The 13,159-nt window shown below is 46.8% G+C and overlaps 1 protein-coding gene across 1 annotated transcript in view; it reads right to left on the reverse strand.

The window, feature by feature from the left end:
• MLLT1 (MLLT1 super elongation complex subunit) overlaps nucleotides 1-8,362 on the reverse strand; it is a 208,678-nt gene extending 200,316 nt beyond the window's left edge. The window contains exon 1 of the mRNA XM_069977920.1: nucleotides 8,062-8,362. Within this exon, the coding sequence (XP_069834021.1) occupies nucleotides 8,062-8,073 (12 nt within the window). The 5' untranslated portion in view covers nucleotides 8,074-8,362. The remainder of the gene's footprint in view (nucleotides 1-8,061) is intronic.
• Nucleotides 8,363-13,159: the final 4,797 nt, after the last annotated feature.

A 13,159-nucleotide genomic window follows, 5' to 3' on the forward strand; every position in this document is an offset into this window, starting at 1 on the left:
TAATATGCTTCAATCACCTATCTGCCCCCCTTCCCTCTCTTTTCCCCCTCCACCCCCCACCAGCAAGTGAAGAAAAATCACACATACCTAATTACTGTCATCACCAGGCTGCTCTCAGCTGCTTCTTGTGACTATGAGACATCAGCAGGAGGGCTGCTCTAGCTCCTGTTACACCAGCCTCCCCCTCCCCTGCCTTGTCAGGTGACTCAGCTTGCTCAGCAGTCCACCCGGCAGCAGTAGAGAGTATGAGGGGAGGGGGGAGCTGCCTATGTGCTGGGAGTCTGTCACGAGGGAAGATAAGCAAGTGACATGACTCAGATGGCTTGTAGTTGCTCAGCCAATCGGAGTTGAGCAAACTAAGTCACCTGACAAGGCAGAAGAGGGGGAGGCTGGTGTAACAGGAGCTAGCCCAGCCCTCCTGCTGATGACTCATCGTAACAAGAAGGAGCTGAGAGAAGAAACTGATGACGACAGTAATTAGGTATGTGTGAGTTTAGTGAACTTCCTGGTGGGGGGTGGAGGGGGGAAAAGGTAGGAAAGGGAGGCAGATAGGTGATTGAAGCATATTACAGAGTTATATAACTGGGAAAAAGCTTTTCATGGGAATTGTCCTTTGAAGGGGTACTCCGGGCAAATTACATAATTTAACACTGCACTTACAAAGGAAAGTTATATAACATTGCCATTTACACTCAGTAGGACAGCTGTAATGTTACCCATTTTTCAAAGAATCAAAGTCCCACAGGAAGTTCTGTAGTTCAGGAAGAAAGAAACACATCACAACTCAATGCTGTTCCACAGGTGCCATATTGAGACGTGATGTAGTTCCTCTCTGTCACAGGGAAACCCGTCCCTCAACACAGCCTCTGCCTGCCCTACTCCTCCTCTGCCCCCCCAGTTTTACAATACATACTATATTATCTGTCGGGCTCCCTCCTCTGCACGATCTCAGTCTCCTCTGCTTCTCAGTCATTCTTGAGAAGATCGGCAGCTGCTTGCAGCATCAGATGTCACAGATCTAATAGGAGGCATTTGGCACCCTTTCAATGCCAGATACCTGCTAGGAGATCACTGGTGTCTGATGCTACAGGATTCTCCAGCAACATCTTTCTGGAGCTGAAAGGGTTTGTTTCAATGCTCCCTGGAAGATCCTGGCCGAGTTCAAGCTCCAGAAAGATGTTGCTGCTTGCCGTCAGCTGCTGGACTATGAGGTACAGCTGAATCTGGTGCCCGAGGTCTCCTCTGCTTCTCAGTCATTCTGGAGGAGAATCCTGTAGCATCAGACACCAGTGATCTCCTAGCAAATGCCTCCTATTAGATCTGTGACATCTGATGCTGCAGGAATCTGTCGGTCTCCTCCAGAATCTGGCATTGAAAGGGGGAGAGCAAACTGCATTAGGGTCAGCAACTGGGGAGCTTGGTTCCCGCCAGAGGATAATGTTTATATTATAGAGGTGGGCGGGCATAGACAGGGGTTTCACAGACAGGGCACTGTGTTACTGTCAGCCCAGAAGAGGCTGGACTCTCTGGCAAGCTTTACAGTAGTTTTCATAGGTGGGTTGGGTAAACAAAAGTAATAGCCCCCCAGCATATAAAGTTTAGTACTAATTAAGTTTTTTTCAGACCACACTTTGCCTTTGTATGATTCTTTCCCTGCGCAGCAAACCTTTTCTCTATATTTTAAAGCACTTGATCACCAGGTGAGCCAATAATTATCACACTGCTAACGATGCATTGTATTGTATTACATTACTTTTTTCATAGATTTCTGACGTGGTTTAGAAAACGTCATGCAAGCCTTATCATGCAACCAAAAACCGCCCACCCACTACCACCCCTGCTTGTGTTTTTGAAAAAATAAAAATTAAAAGAATATATATATATATTTCTTTTTTAATGTATTTATTTATTTGGAACGAGAAGACCACAGCACTCCACTGGAAAATCAACACCAAGAAAAGTGACTTTCAGCTATGAAAACAAAAAACTGGGGGGGGGGAATAAACACATTCTTTGTTGAAATTTACCTGTCGAGTGCTGTGGTCTTTTCGTTCACTGTATACCACTAGTGCAGTGCTGCATTCATTTTTTACTCTCTCTATAAATACGTGTGAAAAGATGCACCGGATCATAAGACACACCTAGGTTTTAGAGGGGTGGGGGTTGGGGGATAGGAAAAAGCTGTTGGGTGCCACACTGCACAGCAAGCAAAGTTTGTCTCAAGTCATTGTGTAGCAGTGATGATGTGTAACTGCTGCTCAGTTACCATTCAAATGAATAGGAGCAGAGCTGCAGTTACAGGTCACCACTGCTACACAAAAAATGAAGACAAACTCCTTTTACTATGTAGGGCGAGCACAAAACAGCTGAAAGGTGTGGGTGCTTGCTGCTGGCACGCCACCATTCAGTGAGTGATAAGTAGAGATGAGCGAACCGGGTTTGTGTTCGAGTCCATCCGAACCCGAGAGTTCGGCATTTGATTAGCTGGGGCTGCTGAACTTGGATAAAGCTCTAAGGTTGTCTGGAAAACATGAATACAGCCAATGACTATATCCATGATTTCCACAGAGCCTTAGGGCTTTATCCAACTTCAGTAGCCACCGCTAATCAAATACCGAACGTTCGGGTTCGGATGGACTCGAGCATGCTCGAGATTCGCTCATCTCTAGTGATGAGCTATCCTAAATGGGTCTTGCTTTGAAATACCCAGGATACAATCACCACATTTCTCAGTAATCTGTAGTCTCCTACAGCTCATTGAGGGTTAACTCCCTGGCACCACTGCTCTGAAAACTACTTGACCAACCTGACACATTTTGCCAATTGCAAACGGGCAATGAGCTGAGGAGGCTATAGATCATTGAGAGGTAAATCAGTGGCACCACTGTTACCAGAAACACAGGTGCAAACTGATACAGAGGGCCACTGGGTACGTTGCTTGTAGGAGGAGGGGGGAGGGGAGAAGGGAATCCACAGTTCTGTGCCGCCACTGGTCAGCGAGAGGACAGAGAGGGTGGTCGCAGGGGTGCACACTGCTGGCACCCACGCATTTTTTTGCAAGAGTGCTTCATTCACTTTTCTTTTTTCTATCTATCTATATCCTTCCATCTATCTCCTATGTATTAAGAATCTTCTATCTACTCCATATCTATCTATTTATTTTCTATCCATCCATTTCTTATCTATCCATCCATCCATCCATCCATCTATCTATCTATCTATCTATCTATCTATCTACAGCTTGCATAAACAGAACCACCATTATCAAGTATCAGCATGGCATTGTGCGGGTGGTTGTACAGTAGCTTAGCAAACCAGAGTTGCACAGCTTCCAGAACTACTACCACCATCATTGTCACTTGGACAAGATGCTGGTAGTAATTTTGCAACCTGTGCAACTCTGGTTTGCAGAGCTACTGTACAACCACCCGCACAATGCCATGCTGATACTTGATAATGGTGGTTCTGTTTATGCAAACTGGATTTCAACAGCTTCCATAAGCACAATCACCATCATCAAGTATCAGCATGGCATGATGGTGGGGGTTGTAAGTGTGCAAGCTGGAGTTGCACAGCTTCCAGAACTACTACCACCATCATTGTCTCTTGGACACGATGCTAGTAGTAATTTTTCAAGCTGTGCAACTCCAGGTTGCACAACCACAACCCTCAGCATCATGACATATTAAAAGGAAACAATGGTGGCTACAGTTTTTATTCACTGGACACCCAAATAAGGGGGCTGGGTTGTCAGTATTTACCCTTACTGCTTGTGTAGGGGACTAAGCTGTGCAGTGGGAGGGGAAAAGATGGAGGGAGGCAGGGAATAGAGGAGCTAGGGATGGAGGGCGGGGTTGTGGGCATGTTTGTGGGTGGGAGGAAGAGGTGGTAGGTTTACAGAGGCAGGCAAGGGAAACAAGGCATGATGGGGACTGTAGGAATATACAGCACACAGGCACTGGTCCAAACAGGAAGTTGGAGCTGTAATCAGAGAACAGTGCAGGGGGCAGCGAGAGCAGCCAGAGTGGGACATAGAAATGTGACAGAGGAAGCCAGTAACCATCCCCCAGTGTGTGAGTAGTTTAGATTTTACAGGAGGTGCCTGGAGTACCCCTTTAAGCCACTTGCCTTTCGGCGCTGCTCCACTCCACCCTGGGTGCCAGGGAAAAGCTGGATCCAATCCTGGGAAACTGGGAGAAATTTCCCAGGAACGGATCCAGCTTTTCACTGCATATTGGGAGGAGTGGCAGGGAGCGGAGCAGCGCTGAAAGGCAGGTGGCTTGATCAAACTTTGCTTTGTTTAGATGAGAGATTCACTCATCACTAATTAAAATATTAACAGGCTGTCATTTTTTATGTATATCTACTGAAATCCTTTTAAAGTAAATCTGTATCCATATACGCACCTCCACCAAACCCTTGTTACCGTTCATTTGATCAGAAATCATAGTAGGCCATAAATTCCGTGTTGACAAAGTTTGTTTATCCCGCATGTTTCTAGTTCGTTTTTTTTCTTTTTGCACTAGAAAATCGCAACTTAATTCATTAAAAATTATTCATAACAGGTTTGCCCACTTATTTCAATGGGTATTGCCATTGTTGAAACCGAAATATGTAAAATTAAACCCTCCTATCCCCTATCCATACATCAGGAGAAACAGGAGAATTGGTGTTTGGGAATTAACACTAAGGGTATGTTCAACCTGAGCAAAAGCGGCAGATTTCTCCACTGCCAAATCCCGCCTGCCTCATTGTCTCTATGGAAGGACTTGCTCTCTGCGCAAAGAACTGACATGTCAGATAGAAGTGGAGGCACTCAAGCCCTTCCATAGAGACACTGAGACATTGAGGCAGGCTGGATTCCGCAGTGGTGAGAACTACTATGGAATTCCACCGCTTTTGCTCAGTGTGAACATAGGGTCTATTCATGTATCATTATATTTTTTTACTCCGTAAATTTGAGTCCGCTATTTTCATTAGCAATCCGCAAGTTTCCATCCATACTGAATCCGTATTATTTGCTGGTCCGTAAAAACAAATAAATAATCTATTTGCAGATCCGTATTTTTTCAGATTGCATCATCAAAAATACAGATCCCATAGGTTTCTATTGGTGTGTTTGTGAAAAAAAATTTAAGTCCACACTAGCGCCTGTCCTTTTTTATTTTTTTTTGTGGTACAGATCACAGCCCTGTACGCAACTACGAATGTGTGAATGGGGCCAATGAAATACATTGATCCTATTTTCTGTCCACAATTGTGAACACAATTAGGGATGTGTGAATAGGGCCTTACTGTTCCACTTTCTGGCACCAGTTGATTTTAAAGAAATACATTTTGGGTGAACAACCCCTTTAAAGGAATATTACAGCAGGTTAAAATAAATTGAACAAAAGAACAAGGGGGCACATATATCTATCTCAAGATAACAAGAAAAGTATTAAAGGGGTTGTCCGGCGATAAAAAATTATTCACAGAATAACACACATTACAAAGTTATACAACTTTGTAATGTATGTTATGTCTGTGAATGGCCCCCTTCCCCGTGTTTCCCCCCACCCACGCTAGACCCGGAAGTGTGGTGCATTATACTCACCGCATGTCGTGTCGTCCACGGTCTCCGATCGTCAGCAGTGACGTCTTCTTCGTGAGTCCGGCGGATCTTCCCGAGTGCCGGCCGCCCTCTGCAGCGTCATCCGAAGCTCAGCCGCGATTGGCTGAGCATAACTGTGCTCAGCCAATCGCGGCTGAGCGGCTGATGACGCGGCCTCCCGAAGAAGACGTCACTGCTGAGGATCGGAGACCGTGGTCGGCACGTGACAGGTAATGTATAGCGCACCACACTTCCGGGTACACGGGTGGGGGTGGTGGGACACGGGGAAGGGGGCCATTCACAGACATAACATACATTACAAAGTTGTATAACTTTGTAATGTGTGTTATTCTGTGAATAATTTTTTTCGCCGGACAACCCCTTTAATATAAGGGCAGAGTCATGACACCAGCTGCTTATCGCTGCAGAACGCTGGATTCATGAAGAGGGAGAAGACTGGTGGATCAGCAAAGGCTGTAGTTTTGCCCTAACTGTGGTGAACAGCCTAATAAGTATATGAATACCAAAGAGAATTTTAAAGAACACTGCTGCGGATGCGTATCTGCATGGGATACCTCCACTGTCACTTCCAATGGGATTACATACTCGCAGCGGGTTTGTCATCCCGCTGCCAGTATGTAAGTCCCGGCTCCATTAACCCCCACTGCCCAGGATGATACATTACCTGCACCACGATCCGGCCGCATCTGAGGCTCCTGATCCCCATAGGTCCCGCGCAGCTAATCAGTGACTGTAGCTGGGCCGTACACTGGCTGGCTGCATGGGACCTCCGGGAGCCAGAAGCCTCAGATGCAGCCGGATCATGGTGCAGGTAATGTATCATCTCGGGCGGCAGGGGTTAATAGAGCCAGGACTTACATACTGGCAGCAGGATGATAATCCCGCTGCGAGTATGTAGTCACATTGAAAGTGACAGGGGAGGTATCCGCAGTGGAACTCACAGCGTGAAATCCACTGCGGATACGTCCGTGTGAATTTAGCCTAATAGATGGAAGGAATAGAGGAAATCATGTAACACATTAGACGTTTTTTGGACCTAATGACACTTGAATTCTTCTACATTTGTAATAATAAATGTTCTCCACTGCTTGCCTTCTCCTGCCTCAGAATGTCACTGCTTGCCTTCTCTTTTGCATTACTTTGCTCTCTCTCTTCCGCCTTAGCATTCCACTGCCTGTTCTGGTCTTAGGGCCAGTTCACACTGAGTAAACTCGTCCGCTCCCTCTCCTCTCAAAGAAGTAACATGTTACTTGTCTTAGTGGAGAGCGGCTGCAGCGGACGAGCGCACGTCCTCTCATTCACTTACAGCAGCAGACTGAGCACGGCGGGATTCTGCGGCGAGTTTACTCAGTGTGAACTGGCCCTTACAGTATTCCTGTGTGACCTGTCCGGTCCCAGCATTCTGCTGCTTGTCTATCCTACCTCAGGATCCTACTGCCTGCTGTGTCCTGCCTCAGCGCTTACCTGCTTGCCCTGTTTTGCCTCAGCATTCCCTGTTTGACATGTCCTGCCTTAGCATTCTGCTAACCTCCCTTAGCTGCCTCAGCATTCACTACTTGCCCACTCCATTGCCTGCCTCAGTGTTTTACTGCTTGCGGTGTCCAGCTTGCCCCCTTACGGCCTCGGCGCCTCGCCTCTTGCCCCCTTACGGCCTCGGCGCCTCGCCTCTTGCCCCCTTACGGCCTCGGCGCCTCGCCTCTTGCCCCCTTACGGCCTCGGCGCCTCGCCTCTTGCCCCCTTACGGCCTCGGCGCCTCGCCTCTTGCCCCCTTACGGCCTCTGCGCCTCGCCTCTTGCCCCCTTACGGCCTCGGCGCCTCGCCTCTTGCCCCCTTACGGCCTCGGCGCCTCGCCTCTTGCCCCCTTACGGCCTCGGCGCCTCGCCTCTTGCCCCCTTACGGCCTCGGCGCCTCGCCTCTTGCCCCCTTACGGCCTCGGCGCCTCGCGCCCCCTTACGGCCTCGGCGCCTCGCCTCTTGCCCCCTTACTGCCTCGGCGCCTCGCCTCTTGCCCCCTTACGGCCTCGGCGCCTCGCCTCTTGCCCCCTTACGGCCTCGGCGCTTCGCCTCTTGCCCCCTTACGGCCTCGGCGCTTCGCCTCTTGCCCCCTTACGGCCTCGGCGCTTCGCCTCTTGCCCCCTTACGGCCTCGGCGCTTCGCCTCTTGCCCCCTTACGGCTTCGGCGCTTCGCCTCTTGCCCCCTTACGGCCTCGGCGCTTCGACTCTTGCATGTCATACCCCCCCCCCATTGCCTGCATTGTCTCACAGAGAACCTTTATTGTCTGTATGAACCTTAAGCTAAAGTTGGTCTTAGTTCCATTCCATTTAACACCTTTAATTACCTAATTCTGGACAGACTCCTCTATTCAGGTCTACAGACATGCAGACTGAACGAGCAGCAATGGTCAGTGCTTAATTTCACCTCCAGTATTTCCCTTTTTATTTCAGTACCTGACTGTCCATGTCTCTAGGTTCAGATCGTCTTTCTTCCTCCTAAGGTTTTCGGAGTGCTTACGGCCTCATCCTCCGCCTTAACGCGCTCTCGCTCTTGCACCTTGTGCGGCACAATGAGAAAAGAAAACCACGGATCCAGCGAGGCTCCAGAAGCCCAGCTTAGGCCCAAACACCCTTCTTTCCTTAATGGAACACTCCGCCTGCAGATCCCACAGCCGGGATACCGGAATGTACCACCTCGAATCTGTCCAATCCGAAGGGTACGGCAGGCGGAGCTTCCTGTCAGGAAGGACGGTGGAGAAACAAGGAGAACACAAAGCCCGTGGATAGGCGGGGACGGTGTGATTGCCATCCGGGCTGACTAATCACCGGCTGCTCTGTCGCTTCCATAGTGACTGCAGGTTTCAGCCCCACATTCCCGTCTAGAACTCCTCCCACCTTCTTTCTCAAAGAAGTGATTTTTTTTTTTCCCTTGCGAGGTTATTGTTTTAGTGCGGTAGGCGTCTGGAGGCCGACGAAGTGATAGCACAGTGACAGTCGCTCGGTGACTTTGTACTGTGCTGCCTCCATCCTCGATGTGGTGGCCCTAATATCGTATGCACGTTATGGCCCTGTGTGACGAGCGAGTGCCCGGGAGCCCTGAACACGGGCCTAGCGGCTATGGTTACGTGTGTACAGAGGTTGAGTCATGAAAGCTGCTGCTGGAGACGACTGTGGGAAAGTGGCGGACACCCGGGCTTCACATACATAACCTCTCACTGTATTTGCCATCTGCTGGTGCTCGGAGGATATGAAACCCGGGAAAAAGGAGGCCTGTGTGGGGACTTTTTTACGCTTTTTTTATATATGTTTTATTTTATTCTACAGCTTTTCAAAAAATGTAAAGTTAAAATTTTTTTTTTAAATTGCTGTTATAATAATTATAACGCTTTTATTTTTTGGTGTCAGGCTACTTGAGGTGTCGTTTTTTTTCACTATAATCGGTACTTTCTATCAGTATCTTGCTTGTGCATATGTGACTATTTGATAACTTTTTATTCATTGTGACCGAAAATATGCAATTTTGCACTTAGCTGGATAATATGCTTACACTATTTATTGTGCAAGGTCAGGAATGTGATCATTTAATAGTTCGGATGATTCTGCATGTGATGATAGTAAATATTTTTTTCTTTTTTTAATTAAAAAAAATAAAGGGAATTGATTAAAATCTCTTATTAGTGGAAGTTTTTTTTTGTTAAATGGTTAACTACCCCTTTTAGAGGTTAATCACTAGATTTTAGGAAGTGCCCCTTTTTTATTTATGTTTTGCCCTATTTGTAGTGTTTATGCAGCTAACAATGACCAATACCACACACCCGCTACAAAAAAAAAGGGTCAACGGGAAAATGGGTAGAGTGTTTTTGGTTTCACCACCTGCCTGAGCACCAAGGGTATGTGCACACTGAGGAATTCTTGAGGATTCCCTTGTTCGTATCCACAAGCAGCGGCGTGCATCTCCGCCCATGCCATAGACACTATTCTATGCACGGCGGATTCCACATTCCGCCGAAAGAATTGACATGTCACTTTTTTGGGCAGAATGTGGAATCCGCCCATGCATAGAATAGTGTCTATGGCACAGGCGGAGATGTGCGCTGCTGCATGCAGGTACGAGCAACGGAATACGCCACAGGTTATACGCGGGAATTCCATAGTGTGCACGCACCCATAGGGTATGTGCACACTGAGGAAAAGGCGAGGAATTCAGCTTGAAATTCAGCTTGAGATTCAGCTTGAAATTCCTCCTGTAAAATATGTACAGAGCAAAGTCCCATTGTGTTCAATGGGTTTTCTGCTCTGTTGTTCACACTGCAGAATTTCCGAGCAGAATTTTCTGCTGTAGATCTGCTAGAGGAATCCTATAGAAGTCAATGGGGGGCTTAAATTCTGCTTGAATTCTGCCTGAAAACTTTCAGCTACAATTCCTTGAGAATTGCTCAGTGTGCAAGGGCCCAAAAAGAGGAAAGATTTATGCTTGAAAATTCCTCTTCTATTCTGCTCTGGCAGAATTGGAGCTGAATTTGAGCGGAATGCAAGCAAAATTTTAAGCAGAATTCATGCCCTATTGACTTCTATAGAATTCCTCTAGCAGAATCTGCCCAAAGAAGTGACTTGTTATTTCTTTGGCCCTGTTCACACTGAGCAAAAACGTCGGAATCCCGCTCTTTGCTCCGAGAAGTGACATGTATTTTCTTTGAGCAGAGAGGGGAGGAAGCGGATGCGCACGCGTCCTCTTCTTCACTCAAAGCAGGACATTGAGCGCGGCAGAGAGCTCCGCCGCGGAAATCCAAAGTTCTTGCTCAGTGTGAATGGGGCCTTTGGGAGGAAAGCAGATCTGCGGCAGAAAATTGTGCTTGGAAATTCTGCAGTGTGAACAACTGAGCAGAAATCCCATTAAACAAAATGAGACATTGCCCTGTTCATTCTTTTATGGGAGGAAATTCAAGCAGAATTTAAGAGCGGATTCCTCTTCAATTCCTCGCCTTTTGCTCAGTGTGTGCATGAGCGCTAATGGTGCATTTACACAGAGATTTATCTGACAGATCTTTGAAGCCAAAGCCAGGAACAGACTACAAACAGAACAGATCATTAAAGGGGTTATCCAGTGCTACAAAAACATGGCCACTTTCTTTCAGAAATAACACAACTCTTGTCTCCAGTTCAGGTGCGGTTTGCAATTAAAGTGACTGTACCACCAGACCCAGGCTGAGGCACTGGACGCGGGACGACCCACCCTTAGTGGGAGGAAACCCTAGCCCCTCTATGATAGGGTTCCATTGATTCTAATGTAGTCACGTCATGGAGGGGCTGGAGTTTCTTACCACTAAGGGTGGGTCTGCCCGCCTCCAGTGCTTCAGCCTGGGCCTGGAGGTACAGTCACATTAAGCTCCATTCACTTCAATGGAACTGACAAGTGTTAGACAAGAGTTGTGTTGTCTCTGGAAGAAAGTGGCCATGTTTTTGTAGCACTGGATAACCCCTTCAAGTAAAGACTGAGATTTCTCCTTTTTTCAAATCCATTCCTGGCTTTAGCTTCAAAAATCTGTCAGATAAATCTCTGTAAAAGCACCATAAGAGAAATTGCAAAATAAAAATGTCGGAGTGGGAACTGGTCTGAACAAGGACACTGACATTATAACTAATAATAACAAAATAAAACAAAAACTTTTGATACGTCATTAAGATATATCAGGTTTTGATTGTAGAACATGACAGAAGAAGTGGACCCATGCTGTGTTCTCTCCTGAATTTGTTTGAATTGCAGTCTGAATACTCAGATCCTGACCTACTAAAAACTCGTCAAAATGTTTTATAATTACATGTAAACTGCTTCACACGTACCAGATCCGCAGCAGATTTCACACTGCGAGTTTGCAGTGAATTTTCATTCCACTGTGGATATGTAACCCGGCCCCTTTAACCCCACGCAGACCCCCGGCCCTGGAGCATACATTACCTGCTCGGCGCCGCGGCTGTCTGTAAGGCTCCCAACTCCCGTCAGTCCCCATCAGCCAATCAGTGCTGCCGTGCACTGATTGGCTGATGGGAAGACGGGAGCCTCACAGACAGCCACTGCAGCGGTTAAAGGGCCCGGAGCACATACTGGCAGCGGAATGAAAATTTTGCTTCGGGTATGTGACCCATTCAACTTTACACTACCAGGATCCGCAGCGGATTTCACTGCAAACTCGCAGCGTGAAATCCGCTGCGTATCCGGTACGCGTGAAGCTACTCTAAGGGTACAAACACACACGGCTTATACGCTGCGTATTTACTGCTGCGATATGCAGCAGATTAGATCTAAATAACTGAACACAGTATCAAATCTGCTGCGTATCTGCTGTGTGTGTTTGTACCCTAAAGCAGTGCTTCTCAAAGTGTGAGGCGGGCCTCACCAGTGAGGCGCCCCCTAGTTGTTGGTGAGGCCCAGCTGAGGAACCAGTTTTCACAAAGTAACTATTATCTGCACAGTCCTTTTACTGTTTGCAAAAATCTCCATATCAGCAACATTATTAATTTATTTTGTACTTGCTTTATTGGTATATAGAGCTTGGGAGACTGGTGAAAGGAGCCCTAGCATTATTTTCAGCTTTTATATGGACTTTCACCACAGATAGTGAGGCCCAGGCACCCTCTTGGTCAGTCTGGTGAGGCCCAGGCATTGCCTTAGTCTGTTGGGTGAGGCTCCAGTAGAAAAAGTTTGAGAAGCACTGCCCTAAAGGATAACTCCGGCACTAGGGGAAAAAAAACTGACAGACGTAGATCTTATACTCACCATCCCTCCTAAATCGATCACCAATTTAAACTTTTGCTGCCTGCGGTCCCCGTCAGCTTCAGTCCACGTCTTTAGTTCTTCTTTACTTCCGGGTTCCTCTATAATGAATGGGAGAGAAAAGGCTACTGGGTTGCATCACATGGCTTCCAGCTTGCTCAGCCAGTCCAGGTTGAGCAAGCTGAAAAACAAAGCGAATCTTTCAGCTGCAATTTAGATTCTAAAATGCTGACACTGTTAGATAGCTGTTAGGTCTAGGAGACACATGGGGGACATTTTTTAAAGGGTTTGCGCCTAATTTTGGGTGAATAATTGCATAGAACTAAGTTCTATTTATGAACCAGTATTCAACAGGTGAATATTTTTAGATGTGACTTTTTTTAATCTGCCTGTTTTAAGTATTCACCCAAAAGTTCGCATAATCCGGGATTAGCGCCCAATTTATCACTTTTTAAAAAGTCGCATAAACAGGCGCAAGCTTACATCTGTTCAGAACCAGCTGAATAAAACTGCGCAATTTTTTCATAGTTGCGCCTTTTTATTTAGATGCATTTACTATGGCAGTGCTACATTTTAATGAATCAGTCACAAGATATTAGAGCAAAATACACACCAATCCCCATTAGAATAGTTGCACTTATTAGACTTCTTAGTAAATGTCCCTCATAGTACCTTTTATATCTGTTTGTGCTTTCAGACAATGTAACAAAATGCCTTTATTCTGTAAGGGTATGTGCACGCTACGGAATCTGCACAGATAACTTCCAGCGGATTCCATGT

The sequence above is a fragment of the Dendropsophus ebraccatus genome, chromosome 7 (genome assembly GCF_027789765.1).
Source record: "Dendropsophus ebraccatus isolate aDenEbr1 chromosome 7, aDenEbr1.pat, whole genome shotgun sequence".
Lineage (NCBI taxonomy): Eukaryota > Metazoa > Chordata > Amphibia > Anura > Hylidae > Dendropsophus > Dendropsophus ebraccatus.